At 49.8% G+C, this 17,850-nt stretch overlaps 1 protein-coding gene across 2 annotated transcripts in view; it reads right to left on the bottom strand.

Annotated features, from left to right (window-relative positions):
- The window catches only part of PRPS2 (phosphoribosyl pyrophosphate synthetase 2), a 36,039-nt gene extending 18,751 nt beyond the window's left edge, over positions 1–17,288 (bottom strand). The window contains exons 1-2 of one of the 2 annotated variants that reach the window (XM_080831318.1): positions 17,110–17,288; positions 9,033–9,216 (exon numbers count right to left, since the gene is read on the bottom strand). In XM_080831318.1, coding sequence (XP_080687444.1) covers positions 9,033–9,216; positions 17,110–17,231 — 306 coding nt within the window. In that variant the 5' untranslated portion in view covers positions 17,232–17,288. Of the gene's footprint in view, positions 1–9,032; positions 9,217–16,486; positions 16,504–17,109 lie in introns of those variants that run through there. The other variant, XM_080831319.1, reaches the window with a different exon arrangement.
- Positions 17,289–17,850: the final 562 nt, after the last annotated feature.

Raw genomic sequence — 17,850 nt, 5'->3', positions numbered from 1 at the left:
AGCTTCATATAAATGTTTTCCACATCGTCCTTAATCCTCAGGGCTGCTCGAATGCACTAAGGACACCGTTAAGACTCAAGTGGCAAAATGTGTACAGTCCAAATGCCTGGGCCCAAGGCATGGCCACGAGTCCTTCTAGATCGCAGATCTTCCTGCTTTTGGAACTCACGCACTCTCGCCCTTGGAGACAGTCCCAGGACGACTGTGCATTTGGCCCTGCCTCTTTGGACCCACACCTGATGCAAAGAGAGCTCCTCAATATCATAAAGGTCTAGTTGCTTCTGTTAAAAAAAAAAAAAAATCACCATTCTCTGGTAGAGCCAAACCTTCACTGTGCACTCCCAGCAGACACACAAGTCTTACGTCATCACCCTTCACAACCTGGAGAATTTGTCTCTCGGAAAGGACACCTCCAAAAAGATCCTTCAACCTCGCCAGAAAGGCCCCAATCGGGAACGGCTCACCGACCCCTGTGCCGCCCAACTTGAGAACAGACTCCTGGATCCATCTGGTCCCTCTAAACCAAACACCACCCCCTGACCGGACCTGCTCGCCCTTGGAGGACGTGAGCGTCAAGATCCCTGGGACTGAAACACACAACACCTGGAGAGACCGCGTTCCCCAGCTCTCCGGACCCGGCCTGTAGACCTTCTTCCTCACGGTCGCTGCTTCTATCTCTTTGGCGGCAAGAAAACACCCTTGACCTGCATTGCCCGATCTCTTGCCGAAAGGGGGAAACCTTTTCAAACAGGAACAGCCTCATTAGGAGCCGGTGAGCGTTTCCAAAGGGCGACAAGGTTCTGAATTCACAAGTCTTTCTTTTATCTCAGCTAGGAATGGGCCCTGGATTCTTATCCGAATTCATAGTTTCTGAATTGGCAACTTTACAGACTATTAGTGGTAACCGACGTGGTTCTAAACAGCGCTTTTGAGATAATGGTGTTTTAAAATGTCCTTGCCAAAAGGGTCTGTTTTAACCATTGCTTCACGTTTCTCCGTGTACCATGGCTTCCCAAACGTGCTGGGTTATTCCGTGCACCGCGCTCTCGTGCTAGTTCGCTATTTTATCTCCTAGCCATTTCAGGAGGCAAACGTTACTCTGGGATGGCCCTCAGAGGGAGAAACCTTTCTTCCCTAAATCCAAGTAAGAGCCAATAAATATTTTCAGACCTAGGTTCTGGTTGAGAACATCCAGTTGGTTCTGTGCTGTTGGTTTGGACTGGGTGTTGTCTCTCCATCTTTTGCCCAAAGAACACGCCCAGTAAGGCGATGCTGGCTCCGTGCTCACAGTCTAGAGAACAGACAGACTTCCGAGGGGAGATGCCTGGGCCTTAGTCTCTTCTAACGCTCCTGGGATTCGCTGTGGCTTAAACGCTTTCCAACTGCTGCGCACTTTCCCTCCCACGTGAGACGCGACCACCAGGAAAGGTCCTCGCTGGCACCGAGAGAGAGAAAACCACTGCATATAAAGAACCTGACTGCTGATCAGTGACACTTCCAAGGAAAGCTGTTGATCTAAAGGGGGGAATAAGAATATTAGTGAGGCAATTCTCACTAAAATGGAGTCAGGAGGTTCCGGGAGGGGGAGCACTCACGCCCTTCCACTCCTAGTCAATTGCAGACCCAACAGGAAGAGGGAAACTTGGCCTTGCATGTGGACACTACTCTAGTACTTTGCTATTCCAGCAGGAGGAAGAAACATTTTCCTCATTCCTGACAACAGCTCCGCAGATGGAAAGCCACTATAATAGCTTCAAACTCCCAGTTTCCTCCAATGGCCTTTTAGTTCATAACAGCCCTCCTAACTTCTCCCTTTGCTCCTTCAAGTGTCCCTCTCCTTCGTCCTTCAGACCCGCTGATGCTTTTTTTAAATTCTCAAATAAGCCTACCTTTTGCTGGTAAAATAACTGGCAGTTCTGCTTTTAAGGTTAGTAACACATATGTAACACACACACACACGCACACATTTTTTCCAACCCACAAGGAATGAGAAGAAACACCCCAAGATGTTAACGGTAGCTGTTTCCAGAAAGTGAAATTGTGGGAAAATATTCTATTTTTTTTTTTTTTACATTTTTCAACTTTTTCAACTAACTACAACCTATAATTCATGTTTTCATTGTTTAACTCCCTGTTCTGTTCCACACTGCCTTTGGGATAAAAAAGACCCCGACTTTGGGACACCTGGGTGGCTTTATTGGTTAAGCACCTGCCTTTGGCTTAGGTTATGATCCTGGAGTCCTGGGATGGAGCCCTGCACTGGGCTCCCTGCTCAGCGGGGAATCTGCTTCTCCCTCTACCCTTCACTCCACTTGTGTTCTCTCTCTCAAATAAATAACTAAATCTTTAAAAAAAAAAAAAAAAAAGAACACCCCAACCAGGCTGGCTCTAAAGGTTCTCCGTGCCATCTGCACCGGGCCCGCTCTCTTCCTCTTCTAGAGAACAATTTAAGCCTTGTCGTCTACACCTACATGTCAGTCTCACTCCCATGCCTCTGCTGGGCTACACTGCATTTGACCCTCCCGGTCTGGTTCAAATCTCCAAACGTTGTGACACTCTGAGAACTCCCGAGAGAAATGGTCAGTCTGTTCTAAAGGGACACTGCGTCGTAGGCTGAGCACTTGGCCACTACTGCTAAGGACCATCTCAGGCCATCTGCTGAAAGACTGACATAAGAAGACGTGAAGTGTACGGACATCATAGTTCACAACTGGACCAGGCATCCCTCAAGGGCAAACGACTGGTTCTGGAGATTTTCACATCCTCTGGAGCACACGGCTCGGTACCCTACGTACCACAGCTCTTCAGTAAATACTCAACAACAGATTCTCAATCCCATCGCATTTTCAAGGCTTAGTGATTTGCCTCGGTGACTGCGAGAATTAGTCAGTCTAACACGATTTCAGGATAATTAAAAGAACAAACTGATCACTGAGACTTCTTTGTAATACAATCTGATTCTCAATGCGCGTCAAACTGGGGCTCTTCCTCTGATTTTATATCTGGCCAAAACATTCCTCTGTGGCATCCAGCATGTCCCGCTTCTGAGATCCAAACCCCAAGTAATGTCTAAACTCATACTTCCTGATTTCCTTCTCCAGACCTTGTTTACGAATTTGTGTTCTGTACCATAACTTTGGCTCAAGACCCAACTGACTCCTGCAGGAAAGAGGATCTGCAAATTAATGGACTTTACAGCCACCAGGATAATAATTTATATGACATTTCCACAAAGGTGGCATCCAGGTACAGTAACCAAAAGTAAAACGTTCAACTCCCCAGATGAAACACGGAAAAAGATCAAACATTTGGTGAGCCAGCCCAATCGTGAAAAGACTCTCTGGATATTCTAGGTCTTATTCAATGTATCGGGTGCCATCCTGCTAGAAATGTACATTGGATGAGCTTTACACATTTATAATATTGGAGAAACCAACGTCAGGACAAATGTTCTCAAGGTTTCCAGCTAAAAACCCAAATGAAGCAATTGGATAATTGTTTGAAATAACTGAAATTGAAATTTCAATAAATAATATTTCACTGAAATTGAAATAATTGAAAAGAACATAACCTTGAAAATGATCGGGGGAAAAAAGCTACAAGTCCTGTACCCTCTCAGAACTAATGCTTTCCAGCTTTGCCCACGTCACACTGTCTGTACCAGGGAAGGGAACTGGCAATTACTGACTGCCAACCAATGCGGGCATCAGCCAGCCGCGGCCCATGAGACAAACCCAGCCTGTGGTCTGTTTTTGTACAACCTGTGAGCTAAGAATGGCTTTTACATTTTTCAGAGGCTGAAAAACAAATGAAGAACGTTTTGTGACATTTGAAAAGCATATGAAATTCCTATACCGGGGCACCCGGGTGGTACAGTTGGTCAAGCGTCTGCCTTAGGCTCAGGTCATGATCCCAGGGTCCTGGGATCGAGCCCACATACTGCTTGCTTCTCCATCTCCCTCTGCTCTCACCCCCCACCGTTCGTGGTCTCTCACAAATAAACATATAAAATCCTAAAGAAAAAAAAAAAGATGGGGTGCCTGAGTGGCTCAGGCGGTTAAGTGTCTGTCTTTGGCTCAAGTCATGATTCCAGGGTCCTAGGATCAAGCCCCAGGATGGACACCTGCTCTGCAGGGGGTCTGCCTCTCTTTCTCTCTCTTCTCTCTCTCTCTCTCTCTCTCTTTCTGTCGAATAAATAAGAAAAATCTTTAAAAAAAAATTAAGGAAAAAAAAAGTAATTCCCAGCCCCGCATCCATAAACAAACCTTTACTGGAACACAAACAGATACCCCTTCGCTTATATATCATCTATGGCTGCTTTTGTGCCGGAATGGTGGAGCTGACCTAGTCGAAGAGATCTGGTGGTCCATCAAGTCTTAAAATTTGACACCTGGCTCTTTTTGGAAAAAAGTCTGCCCACCCATGTATCTGTTGTAGGCACGGCATGTCAGAAATAGTAGCAAATGCTATCCTTACCTTTACAGATGAGAAAACTAAACACACACAGAGTTTAAGCTACCGTTACAAAGAAAGGACAAGCTGAGTGAATCATGATGCTGAAATTCAAACCTGAGTCCACTTTTTCCAAAGCTGTAACCCCGGAGCTCAGGCAACGCGACACGATGCGTTTTACGACTCATACTACCTCACCGTCCCTTCTCCGGGACGGCACCGCATGTGCTGACGCGTCATGATTTATGAAACCATTCCTTCACTGCCGGAACTAGGCCCTGGCTTCTTGCACATACCAATGAAGCCAAAAATAAAATTTTACAGATGTGCGGGGCTTGCTTAAGAAGAAGCAGTAAGATTCAAAATAAAGAAGGTTTTTTTTTTTTTTTAAAGATTTTATTTATTTATTTGACAGAGAGAGACACAGCGAGAGAGGGAACACAAGCAGGGGGAGTGAGAGAGGCAGAAGCAAGCTTCCCGCCGAGCAGGGAGCCCAATGTGGGGCTCGATCCCAGGACCCTGGAATCGTGACCTGAGCTGAAGGCAGACGCCCAACAACTGAGCCACCCGGGCACCCCAAAGAAGCAGGTTTTGAATATGAATAAAAGCCTCTAGCTTTTTCTGAGCTTCTCTGCATGTAACTCTGAAAAGGTCAATTACCCTGGATTTCCTTGTGTCTCAGACATCACAGGCTGCACCGTCCTGCGGGAAAGAACAGGACAAGAGAAACCCAGGTTTGGGGCGGGGGTGGGGGGTGGGGGATGCAAGTGTGGCCCATGCCATCCTGTCACATTCCAACACTGCCCGGCCTTCAGCCTACCTAAGCAGAGCACAAAGGGGGAAGAAGGGTTTCCCCTCATTCTGGGTCTCAGCTCAGCCCAGTTACTGATAAACACAGTTTGCTCACAGGCTCGGGCCGTTTCTCTTAAGCACTTGCTAGATCCCTTGTTACACGCACTTCAAGAGGGAGATTTCACAGAGGTAAGAAGCCACGTGAAGACACAAACAGGTTGGAGGGATGTGGCCTCAAGCGAAGGAACCCGGCAGCCTCTCCAAGCGGCAGAGGCCAGGAGGATCCCCCCCCAGGCCTCCAGACACACCTGGCTCTGCCACACCGTGAGTTTTGACCTCTGGCCCCCAGAATGGTGAGACAACGTTTCCGTCGTTCTAAGTGCCCCCCCACCCTACCCCACCCCCCATTTAGTCATTTACTACAATGACACAAACTGAACACAGCCCTCCACCATTCCTTCTCTCCTCACCAGTTTTCTCTGACAATAAGCCACACAATTTCTGCCCTCAGGGCTCCCTCTGCTGCTATCTGTGTGGCCTCTCAACCCTGCGTCCACCTCCCTGCGTGGTTGACAATGAACGTCTTATCTCCTCCATCAGCAGTTAAGCTCGGAAGTCTGGAACTGTCTGATGCGGGTTAAACACAAAAACAGCTACCAGGTTGTTTCCAAGAAACACACTTAGAGCAAAATGATTCACAAAGAGGGAAAGGAAAGAAAGACAGGTGTTCAAAAGGGCCCTGAAAGGAATACCCGCCCCAATGATGGCCAGTGGGAACCAGGACAAAGAGCTGGTGAGAAGCCGCGGCTGCACGGCCGGCTCGTGGGGGAGCTGCGTAGGGTGGCAGGGGACAGTGCTGGCCAGCAGTGGCCACATTCCCCCTAAGGCGGGAGACAGGTCCCCATCAAGGGCCAGGGCCAAGCAGGGCTAGTTTCTCTGCAGGACAAAGACTTCATTAGGAAAAAACATGAGCAACAAAGTTTGAAAATGCCACCCTGGAAACAGACTGGATACCTACAAACAAAAACCATAAGAGTGTCCACTGGTATCGGCTAAGGAGAAGTTAGGGCTCCCCTCCCCGGGGCAGTGGGCCCGGAACCGGGGCCATGGAACCATAAAAGGAATCAGTTACTCAAGAAGATACAATCCCCTATCTGAGCACCAAATGCCAAAGTCACTAGAAGTGAAAGGAGAACCTGATGGCAAATGACAGAATACAGAACTCGCTAAGCCTCTTGCTACACGAAAGAGAAAGCGCAGAGTATCACTGGCTCCTTTAGGACATGGACAGAAGTGAAGATGTACTACAAGGCTACGACATACACAAACGGAACAACAGACTGTGCTGATGGGACAAAAATCAATAGAAATTCTGGAGATAAAAATGCACAGAAAACTTTCCAACCAAGTTAGAATAAAAAATGCTTCCTGAATAACAAGGGGGAGGTTATGTGCTTCACGGCAACTTATGTGACCTAAAGGTTTTGGGGGCCCTTAGCTAAAGCTCCATCACCGAGTGATACATACACACAGTCACAAAGTCACACGCTCATGCGCATACTGCTCATGAGCCAATAATGGTTTTTACATGACTGAACAGCCAGGGGGAAAAATAATCAAAAGAACATTTCACGGCACGTGTCAATTACATGAAATTCATGTTTCACTGTCCCCACATAAAAGTTTCATTGGAATACAGCCACACCCACTATTTATATATCACCTGTGTCTCTGAGATACACCAGAGTTCAGCTGCTGCCACAGAGACCGTACACCCCTTTACAGAAAGTTTGCCGACCCGGTCTAATCCATGCAGGGTAAATCATAACTTAATTGCAGAATGGAGTTCTGGAGACCAATTTCTAGGGAGAAATTAGCTGACAGCTGTGTTCAGCATGGGGTATGGGAACCACACTGGAAGAGGCATTAAATTTTAGGGGGATCTTGGTACAGGAATTCAAATTTATAAAGGGATTTTTTTTTTCCGTATAGGAGGGAATCTTGTGTGCTGTTTGGAAATGTGTGTTGCTTCATAAAATGAATTAGGGAGATAAACAGGGGTGTATTGGGGGAAACGTCTGGCATGATTAGTCACATCACAGAACAGCCATGTGTCTTGTCCATTGGAAGGATTCGTGGAGAACCTGATGAGCCTCTAGCCATCCGTAAGACAGAAAGCACGTTAACAGTTTAAGATGGCTATCGCGGTTTGAGTGATAGCCCCCAAAAACACATCCACCCAGAACCTTGGAATATGACCTCATTTAAAAAGAGGGTGCCTACAGATAGGACTAGAGAGTAAAGATCAAAATGAGATTACTCCAGATTAGGGTGGGTCCTAATCCAATGACCATCCTTTTAAAAAAGAGGGAAGGGCATACAGAAACAGGGAAGAAAGTTGCCGAGATGGGAGTGATGCTACCAGAAGCCAAGGAATGCCAGGAGCCACCAGAAACCAGAAGAAGCAAAGAAGGTTCCCCTCACCCCCGCCAGAGTCTTCACAAGGAGTGCAACCCTGATGCCACCCTGTTTTCTGATGCCTGGCCCCCAAATTGTGACGGAACAGGCTTCTGTTGTTTTAGGCCACCCAGTTTATGGTGATTTGCTGCACCAGCCCTGGCAAACCAATATAATCCCCTCCAAAGTGCCCCTCCAATCCCAACTTCTCTGATTTTTTGCGAAGGCAAAGACTATTTTATTTTTTTATTTTTTTAATTTTTTTTATTTTTTAAAGATTTTATTTATTTATTTGACAGACAGAGATCACAAGTAGGCAGAGAGGCAGGCAGAGAGAGAGGAGGAAGCAGGCCCCCCGCTGAGCAGAAAGCCCGATGCGGAGCTCGATCCCAGGACACTGGGATCATGACCTGAGCCGAAGGCAGAGGCTTTAACCCACTGAGCCACCCAGGCGCCCCAAGGCAAAGACTATTTTAATTTCTCCTAGAAACTCACACAGCCTTCTATAGTGCTAATGTTGCTAAAAGAAAAAGTCAACAATACTAACTTCGTTCTTCGTGAAAGGTTAAAAAGAGGTGTATTTTTTATTTTATTTTTTTTTTAAGATTTTATTCATTTATTTGACAGAGAGAGAGAGAGATCACAAGTAGACAAGAGAGGCAGGCAGAGAGAGAAGGAGAAGCAGGCTCCCCGCCAAGCACAGAGTCCGATGTGGGGCTCGATCCCAGGACCTTGAGATCATGACCTGAGCCGAAGGCAGAGGCTTAACCCACTGAGCCACCCAGGTGCCCCCCCAACCCCGCAAAAAGCAGTGTATTTTTTAAATGAATGTTTTTCTTTTCGAAGACCTGTAGATTCATATGCAATTGTAAGAAACAATTCAGAGATCTGGTTGGGCCCTTTACCCATTTTCTCCCCATAGCAACATATGCAAAACTAGAGTACAGAATCCCAACCAAAATACTAGCATTGATTCAGCCCAGTAATCGGATTCCACTTCCCCAGTTTAACGTACTCACGCAGGGGTCGGGGGGGTGGGGGTCCAGTTCCATCCACCACCATTAAAGATACACAACAATTTCATCACCAGGGCTATATGCTATCATAACGCCTGGAAACACATGCCTTGTCTGTATCTCTATCTGTAAATATGAACATGATGGCTGGTTCAAAGACAGACCTTTGAAAAGCCCAGATGAGAAGGCTTATTTACTCGATCATTAAAAGAGAAAGCAAACATCTTCCCAGATGTTCTAAGGTAATACGTAAGGGGGAGAAAACGTAGATGTTACCCCAGAATAGGTTCTGCCAACGGGACGCAAGCCTCCTACCTTGTCCTTTTTATCCTGTCGGGCGTACGGAAAACACGGGATCACGGCGGTCACCCTGGACGACGAGGCGATCTTGCACGCGTTGATCATGATGAGGAGCTCCATGAGGTTGTCATTGATCTCCCCACAGCCACTCTGGATGATGTAGACATCTTCACCCCTCACGCTTTCACCAATCTCGACACTGGGAAAAGAAAAAGCGCTAATGGTGAAGCAGGCTTGCTTCTCGGAGGTCCCCTGGAGCACGACTGTGGGGCAAGGATTCGCCGTACAGTGGCACCCGTGGCTAGGACCTCCCACGGCCAAAAGATGCAGAACAAAATGGGCAAAGGGAAAAGGGAAAGGGGCGAGGATCAAACTCTGCGGGCAAACAGGTGCAAGCTTCACCCCCCCAGCCACGCGCGGTGACAATATGCCCGAAGTGCTGTCCACCACGGAAGCTTATCAGTGCCCAGGCTCATACCGGGGGGAGGGGCGGGGGGGGTGCAGCTGGGGGGTCCCATGGGCTCCATCTGCCTGGCCCGGACCAAGATCCCAGACCCCCAGGGGTTCCACATTAAACACATCGCTCGCACAGTTAGGCAGAGCGAGCTGCTCCTATCTGGGAAGGGCGGGAACCCTGGCAAAAACAAGGTTCCCAAAGGCCTGCTGAGGACCCCCTGGCAAGCCGCGCTTTCTCATATAGGAGGGGATCGTCTACTCTCGTCGGAAATACATCTCAGTCCTGCCATATTAACCTCTTTCTGCTAAATAGTATACTGAGCTTTGCTTTTATTAAAGTTACATAAACGCACTACTTAAAAAGTTCTCGTCATTCTGTAAGGCTTGTAGCAAACATCTCAGAGGCAACCCACGTCAACTCTGGCTGCACCTCTCGGGCATTTATCGTCAAGTCTCCATCAGTTCGTTTCTCTGGCTTCATCTTGAGTTTGCATTTCCGGCATCGCGTGTTGACGTCTAGCTATGAAGATGAGGAGCGAACTAACCCCCATACACCCCGCACCCGCATCACCCGCAGCCCCGGCAGCGCTCGGGTCTCACCACCATCCCGACGCAGAGCAACCTTCGAACCAAACAGGACAGCTACTTGGAACTCTGTAAGGGCTATTCCCAGTTGAGCCATAAAGCAAACTTCAATCCAAGGTTAGATTTCCCTTACACATAGCTTTCGGTGATCTGTCTTCCCTGTAGTCTATCGCCCTACATTTTCACCTGCTAAGTTTTCTAAGTAGTGAAGACAAATTCCAGTGGAAACAGTGGCCTGACCATCTACGTTCCCACCATCTCCAGCTCACTGTCCTGCCGCGTCTTCTCCCACCACTGGCTGCCTCGGGTTCTCCTTCCGCCTCTGCACAGGTGCCGCCCCCGGGGTAGTGCGGGGAATCCCACCATCCCTCCCCCCACACTCAATTCCCCACTTCCTGTATCCTCTTTCTTGCTGTACTTCTTCGTTTGGCTGGTTGGCATCCTCCAGTAGCTTCTGGAGAAAGAGTAAAGAGGAGCTTCAAAAGTCTCTGAAAACTGCACGTTGGAAAACCTGTGTTTCGGGCAGAGAATGATGAGTGTTCAAGACGACAGCGAGCCAGCTCATCCCTGGCACGTGCCTTCCCGTGGGAAGAAAAGGGAAATATTGCTGTGTGCTGGGGCGGGTCCTTCCCAGAGCAGTGCCAGGAACCAAGGAGACCCTCGGCTGTGCTACGTTTTTCCACAATCGATACCTGGAGCATAATACAAATTCTGCATTTGCTTCCACACCAGCTTTCATCCTGAGATGAGAAGGCAGAAAACTGCACTGCCCCCAGCTGAATGGAACCACTGAGAAATACTTGGCGCATGCGCGTGCGCGCACCCTCCCCACGAGGACCACAGCCACACCCATCCACATCTGGTATCACCATTCCCCACATGCCTTCGGATCACCCTCCTCCCATCGCCTCACAAGAACCCCAAAGCTATGGCCCTTCCGAGACCCGCTTCCACGAGGAAGCTGTAGGTCTTTTTCAGTGGAACGTGTCATACTCACTACAGTGTTTATGTATTTTTTTTTAAAGAATTATTTATTGGGGGGGGGGAAGCACGGCCAGGGGGGAGGGGCAGAGGGAGAGGGAGAAGCAGGCTTCCTGCTGAGCAGGGAGCCTGATGTGGGCCTGGATCCCCAGACCCTGGGATCATGACCTGAGCCAAAGGCAGACGCTTAACCAACTGAGCCACCCAGGTGCCCCACTATTGTTTAAACCTTCAGTATGTGTAGCGTTTTCACCCTTTCTATTGTATTCCCATCTTCTTAAAGCAAGTTACGGAAGAAGTTTGAGTGCTGGTCCCCCAACCCCAATTTTCCCATAAACCCTGTGCTTTTTACTGTATGATTTTGCCTGGCATGATGGTTAGGAAAGCACGTCACAGTACAGTGAGACAGACTGCAAATGGGCTCACCCTGAGAAGAAATAGAGTGACTCTGACTTTAAAATTACAAGTGAGGCACATAAATAATTACCCTTATCTCTTCTACTATCAGAAGCCAATTATACCCAATGATACTGCTTTATCAACAGAGCCAACTATTTCTAAAACAACTTTTAAAATGAGTCGACATTTCGGACGCCATGCAGCAGTATGCTGAATCCACAAACGCTTCTACCCGACTTCAACTAGAATTAACTGGAACACAAAAATGAAGTCTTTCGAGTCGAACTGATCTGCAAGTGAGTTCTGGTAACGGGGGGTCCTGTTTTTCTACGTTCTCTGCTATGAATGGAAAGAGGATGAAGAGAGAGACAGAATTCTATATGCCCCCTCCTATTTTGAGTTCTAAGGAGCTAACCGCGATTCCCTTGTGAACATCCTGTCACCTGCAGAATAAGGCCAATTTGGAAATTGCGGAATCGCAGAGCTAGAATGAAGGTTATTGACCAGCTGACCTTAAAACAGGGAGATTTCCCGGAGATTATTCAAGTTGGCACAATGTAATCACAAGGGTCCTTTAAATGGGACAGGAAGACAGAAAGGTTAGAGAGAGAGGAGGTCTGAGGCAGGGGGAGAAAGGTGCTGCATGGTTGGCTCTGAAGACGGAAGAGACCAAGGGCTGCTGGCGGCCTCTCCAGGCTGAGAAAGGCAAGCGAATGGCTTCTCCCCTAGAGCCTCCAGAAGGGAATGCAGCAACCTGTAACAGACTTCCAACCTACACAGCCACGAGATGCAGCGGGGACAGAGGGGACACGGGCCTGCCAAGCCCAAAGTATTTACTACCTGGCCTGTTACAGAACAAACCTGCCAGCGTCTGGTGTCAGGACTGTTTATCCCCTAAGACCTGCTTCTCTGGCCTATTTTTCTTCAGGAACTTCTGTCCCCTTGTGATTAGCAGTCCAGCAGAGGATGGAAAGTCCTATCACCATGGCAACTCTTCTCCCCAAAGCTATTCCTGCTTCTACTCATAAAGATGATCACGACTGATCTTTCTTGTAGGGTCTTTTAAAAATTGTGGCCAGAAGGCAGCATCCTTTTGCTGTTCAGATGAAGAATCGTCACAGATTCCGAAATAAGAAGGCAGGTGAGTTTATCTGACTCAACAATGAATGGGTGTGGTGATTAAAAGATGGCTGCAGATGCTTTAAAAACTTTCCCACCAAGAAGTGGAGTCTAGGGGCGCCTGGGTGGCTCAGGCGGTTAAGCATCTGCCTTTGGCTCAGGTCATGATCCCAGGATCATGGGATCGAGCCCCGCATCGGGTTCCCTGCTCAGCACGTAGCCTGCTTCTCCCTCTCCTCCTTCACGTGCGTTCTCTCTCAGGTAAATAAATAAAATCATAAAAAAAAAAAAAAAAGTAGTGGGGTCTAGGGGCACCTGGGTGGCTCAGTCAGTTAAGCATCCAACTCTTGGTTTCAGCTCAGATCATGATCTCAGAGTTGTGAGATCAAGCCCCACGTCGGGCTCCACACTCAGGAGGAAGTCTGCTTGAGATGCTCTCGCCCTTTGCCTCTCCCCTTCCCTTGCTTCCACACTCACCTTGCATGCACACACGCTCTCTAAATAGAAAAAATAAAAAGTGGAGTCCATGTTCCCCTTCCCTCGGATTTGGGAAGACTCTGTAGTGACAACGCCCCAACTTCAGGGCCCAGAGCTTACCAGACCAGCAGGGCCACTGCCTGTCTTCCACGCTATAAGGAAGCTCAAGCAGCCCGGGGGCGGGGAGGTCCTGAGGTTCCTGACCAAGCTGCCGGGCAGGAGCCAGCACCGACTTACCGGCCATGTGAGCGGCCCACCTTCGAAGGAGACCCTCCAGCCCCAGGTGACCGTCCCAGACGCCATCACACAGGGCACTGCCCGAACTGCACGTTTGCGAGTCAAATACACAATCGCTGTTTTAAGCGGTTAAATTCTGGGGTGATTCGTTACACAACAGAAAACCAAAACTTTGGGTCTTTCAGTACGGCTAACCACTCTGTGGGCAGCTTAACTGACCAGGATAAAATGTTACAACAGACCTTCAGACACCTTTCTTGTGGAAGTTCAGCCGTCTCTACGGAAGCCCGTGCAGAAACATCTCTCTGCATATTTCAAATGATTCAGAGGGGCTCCTGGGTGGCTCAGGTCATGATCTCAGGGTCCCGGGATGGGGCCCTGTGCTGGGTTCCATGCTCAGAGATGAGTCTACTTGTCCCTCTCCCCCTACTCATGCTCACTCACGCTCCCTCTCTCAAACGAATAAATACCATCTTTAAAAATAAACAAAAAAACCAATAAAGTGATTCAGAGATGAGAAGGGAAACTCAGGACCCCCTGTGTCTGATTAAGTGGTGTTTTAAAGGTGGGGAAAGAGGGACACTTGGGTGGATCAGGCGGTTAAGCATCTGACTTCAGCTCAGGTCATGGTCCCAGGGTCCTGGGATTGAATCCTGCAATCAGCTCCTTGCATGGCGGGGGGGGGGGGGGGGGGGGGGGGGGCGTGAGTCTGCCTCCCTGCTTGTGCTTTCTCGCTCTCTCTCTCTCTGACAAATAAATAAATACACAAAACATTTTTAAAACGATTATTTATTTATTAATTTGACAGACAGAGATCACAGGTAGGCAGAGAAGCAGGCAGAGAGAGAAGAGGAGGCAGGCTCCCCGACGAGCAGAGATCCCGATGCGGGGCTCAATCCCAGGACCCGGGGATCATGACCTGAGCAGAAGGCAGAGGCTTTAACCCACTGAGCCACCCAGGTGCCCCTAAATAAATACATAAAACATTTTTTTTAAAAAGTGGGGAACAACGGGGAAGAGGTGCCTGGCTGGCTCAGTTGGATAAGCGTGCTACTTTTGATTCTTGGAGTTCTCAGTTTGAGCCCCACATTGGGTATAGAGATTACAAAAAAAAATCAAAACTTAAAAAACAAAAAAGTGGGGAATGGAAGGAGTGATGACCAGGAGACATTAAAGCACATTTCTCGTCCTGGCTCTGGGGAGAGGTTCAGGAAGCTTTACTCGAACTAAATCAATTTTCTCTTCCTTTTACCCCGTTTCTCATCTCTAGGACCACACAGTAAAAACCGGATCACTAGTACAATACCTAGTACAGAGAGGACTGTTTGTAAAAATCAACCTCTGGACCTACACAGTTCATGGGAAAGAGAAAAAAGTCAGGAAGCTAACCTGTTATATTCCAAAAATAAAAACATACAGGGGCGCTGGGGTGGCTCCGTCGTTAAGTGCCTGCTTTCAGCTCAGGTCATGAGCCCAGGGTCCTGGGATGGAGCCCCACACCGGGCTCCCCGCTCAGCAGGAAGCCTGCTTCTCCCTCTCCCTCTCCCCCTGCTTGTGTTCCCTCTCTTGCTGTATCTCTTTGTCAAATAAATAAAGTCTTTAAAAAAAAATATATATATATATATATATATAATGTTGGGGCACCTGGCTGGCTCAGTCGGGAGCATTTGAGTCTTGATCTCAGGGTTGTGAGTTCAAGCCCTACCTTGGGCACAGAGATTACTTAAAAAACAAAATAGGGCCGCCCGGGTGGCTCAGTCACTTAAGCGTCTGACCCTTAATTTCGGCTCAGGTCCCCATCTCAGGGAACGGGGATCGAGCCCCGCGTCGGGCTCTGGGCTCAGCTCAGAGTCGGCTTGAGATTCTTTCTCCTTCTGCCCCTCCCCCTGCTCACGTGAGCTCTGGAGCACGGCCTTGCTCTCTCTAAATAACTAAATAAATAAAATCTTTGAAGAGTGAATGGTTAAAAAACAAAAAAAGCAAACACAAAATTTTAAAAATACATAATATAACTATACAAGCAATTCCCAGACGTCACGTTGAGTGGTTTCTGAGACCTCATGATTTCTAGTTAGCAGGTGGTCGTTATAAAATACTCAAAAACCAAATAAAACTGAGTTAAACATACAATCGTACTTCAAGGTCCGAATGAGTTTCCCTCAAAGGTACACACAGTATTTTGAGCAGAAATCCAACAATGACTTTGCAATGGACTTCTGAGATTAACTATGCTCCAGCAACAAAGGAGGGCGCTGCACGGAGAGAACCGGGAAGGGCAACAACGTATTTGCTTTCAAAATCCACTTCACGCAGAAATTTCTCCTTTACTTACACGACGCCACCTCCTGAACCAAAACTAGTAGCCCACTCTTCCTACGGCTACTGAAACTTGAATAGGACTGGCAAGATATTACAACATTGAAGCCCCTCTACACTAGCCTTTTCCTGAGCCCGCCACCATGCTTCCAGACTTCTCTACTAAACTCCGCAAAGCGGAAACGTTGGGATCAAGGACTCCCGGCAGGTAGAGCACCTGTTACTCGTTCGCAAACGTTTCTTCACTTACATTATCAACGGGACTATGTATGTATAGTGATTTCCCACTGGAAAGAAGGGTTTCCCAGATCCTATAAAGCTGACTCCACAAACACCACCGTCCCCATATTTCTGACTCTAATTCCTTAGCATCTGAGACATTTTTGACTAATCCAAAAGTCACCCAGGTTTTCTTCTACAAATCTTTCGTTCTAGGCTTCACATTTAGGTCCACGATCCATTTCAAGTTCATTTCTGAAATGGTGGAAAGTAGAGATGTTGTTTGCTGCGTTTTGGCAGCTCACACCAATTGTTCCCTCACCACTTGTTCAAAGTGTTGGTTGCTTTGGACCTCTGCCAGACACAAAAATGATCAGTAACTGCGTACAGTGCTGGACGCTGGAGGGAGAGAGCTAAAAAGGAGACCCACTTGAAACCGGTCAAAGAGCTTTGTGGACTCAGGCAGGTGGAAAACGGAGCCCCTGTCCGTTTCGTGGTGGGGGAGGGGAGCGGGGGGTGAGAGCGGGGCGGCGGGGGGGGGGGCACCGGTCTGACCTCACTGAACCGAGGCGACCACGGCGCCTGGACCTGAGACACGGGTAGCGGTTACGCGGGGCCAGGGCCTTGCCGCTGGACACAGCAGAGTCCCACAATTACGAACACGACCAAAAGTCTATCACCTTTGAGGCAGAAAAATGAGAGGAAGCCCACGGGAACCAGCACGTGCGCTCGGGCGCTCTTGAAACCCTCCGCACAAACAGCCCCTCGGCTCAACCCAGAGGTCGGCGCCCGGGCTGCTGGGGAGTCACCTGCGAGCTTCTGAGAACGCAGACTCCCACCCAGCCGTGGGGCTCCGGAGCTGCGGGCCGGGCAGGGGAAGCGGCTTTCCGAACGACCCCAGGTGAAGGCAGGGCGCAGCCGGGACTGGGGACGTGGGCGGAGCCGCCCCTCGCACGCCCGGGGTTTGGGACCAGCCTGGAGGGGACGGGGAAACCGGACGGGCACAGCCGGGGCCGTCCCTCGCCGCGTGCCCGGCACCGAGGCGGTTCCCGCCGGCCTGCGCCCACCTCTCCTCGACGCTGTGACCGCCCCGAGGTCGCCCTTCCGGGCCAGGGGCCGCCCTCCTCCGCGTCTCCCGGGCGCCGCAGCGGTGGCGCGGAGGCCGCGTCGTGGCCGTCCCGCCCCGGAAGGGGGAGCGGGCGGCCGCGGAGTGGTCCCGGGCGGGCGACGGTCCCCGCCCGGCCCCGCAGCCGCGCGCCCGGCGTCTTCCCCGGCCCGGCCCGGCCGCCGGCGCGGCCCCCACCTGGTCTCCTGGTTGCTGAACTTCTTCGTGACCACCTTGCCCAGCTCCAGGCCCAGCCGGTCGGCCACGCGCTGGGACAGGTCCTGGTGCGAGCTGCCGCTGAAGAGCACGATGTTGGGCATGGCGGAGGCGGCGGTGGCACCGGAGGCTGCGACGCGAGCGGGAAAGCGCGGCTGTCGACCAAAGGAGGAGCGGAGTGGAAGGGAGCTGCAGGGGGCGGAGTCGGGGCGGGGCTCGAGGGGGCGGGGCGGGGCGGAGCTGAGGGGGCGGAGGCGCGGGAAAGCGCCGCGGCGAGACCGGGAGGAGGAGGAGCCGGAGGGGGCGGAGTCGGGGGAGGAGGGGCTGAAGAGGGAGCGCTCTGGGCCCCGTTTTTGACCTTTCTGCCCTGCCTGGAGAGGGAGGGCCGATGTACCAGCTTAACTGGGCACCGAGGGAGGGTGCAGGAAGAGGCGACGGACGTGCCTAGCAACCAGGAGCAGCCCCCCCTCCCCCACTGCAGACGACTGGTGTGCCACTACGAGGGTCTCTAAAACTGTGGCCCGCGGGTCACATCCACGGTGCTGTTTGTACCAGAGACCTAAACATTGTTCTTACACGTGAGCATTTGCAATCTGTGTCATCTACAGCTGTACCACGTTCGCAACTCAACTAAGAAAAATAGTATCCCCTTCAAAAAAACAAAACAACAAAAAAAAACCCTTTCCTCTAATTAGTTGTGTGTACTACAAAATGTTGTACTAA

Source organism: Martes martes (genome assembly GCF_963455335.1).
Source record: "Martes martes genome assembly, chromosome: X".
Classification (NCBI taxonomy): Eukaryota; Metazoa; Chordata; class Mammalia; order Carnivora; family Mustelidae; genus Martes; species Martes martes.
This window is presented reverse-complemented; position numbering and strand designations above follow the sequence as displayed.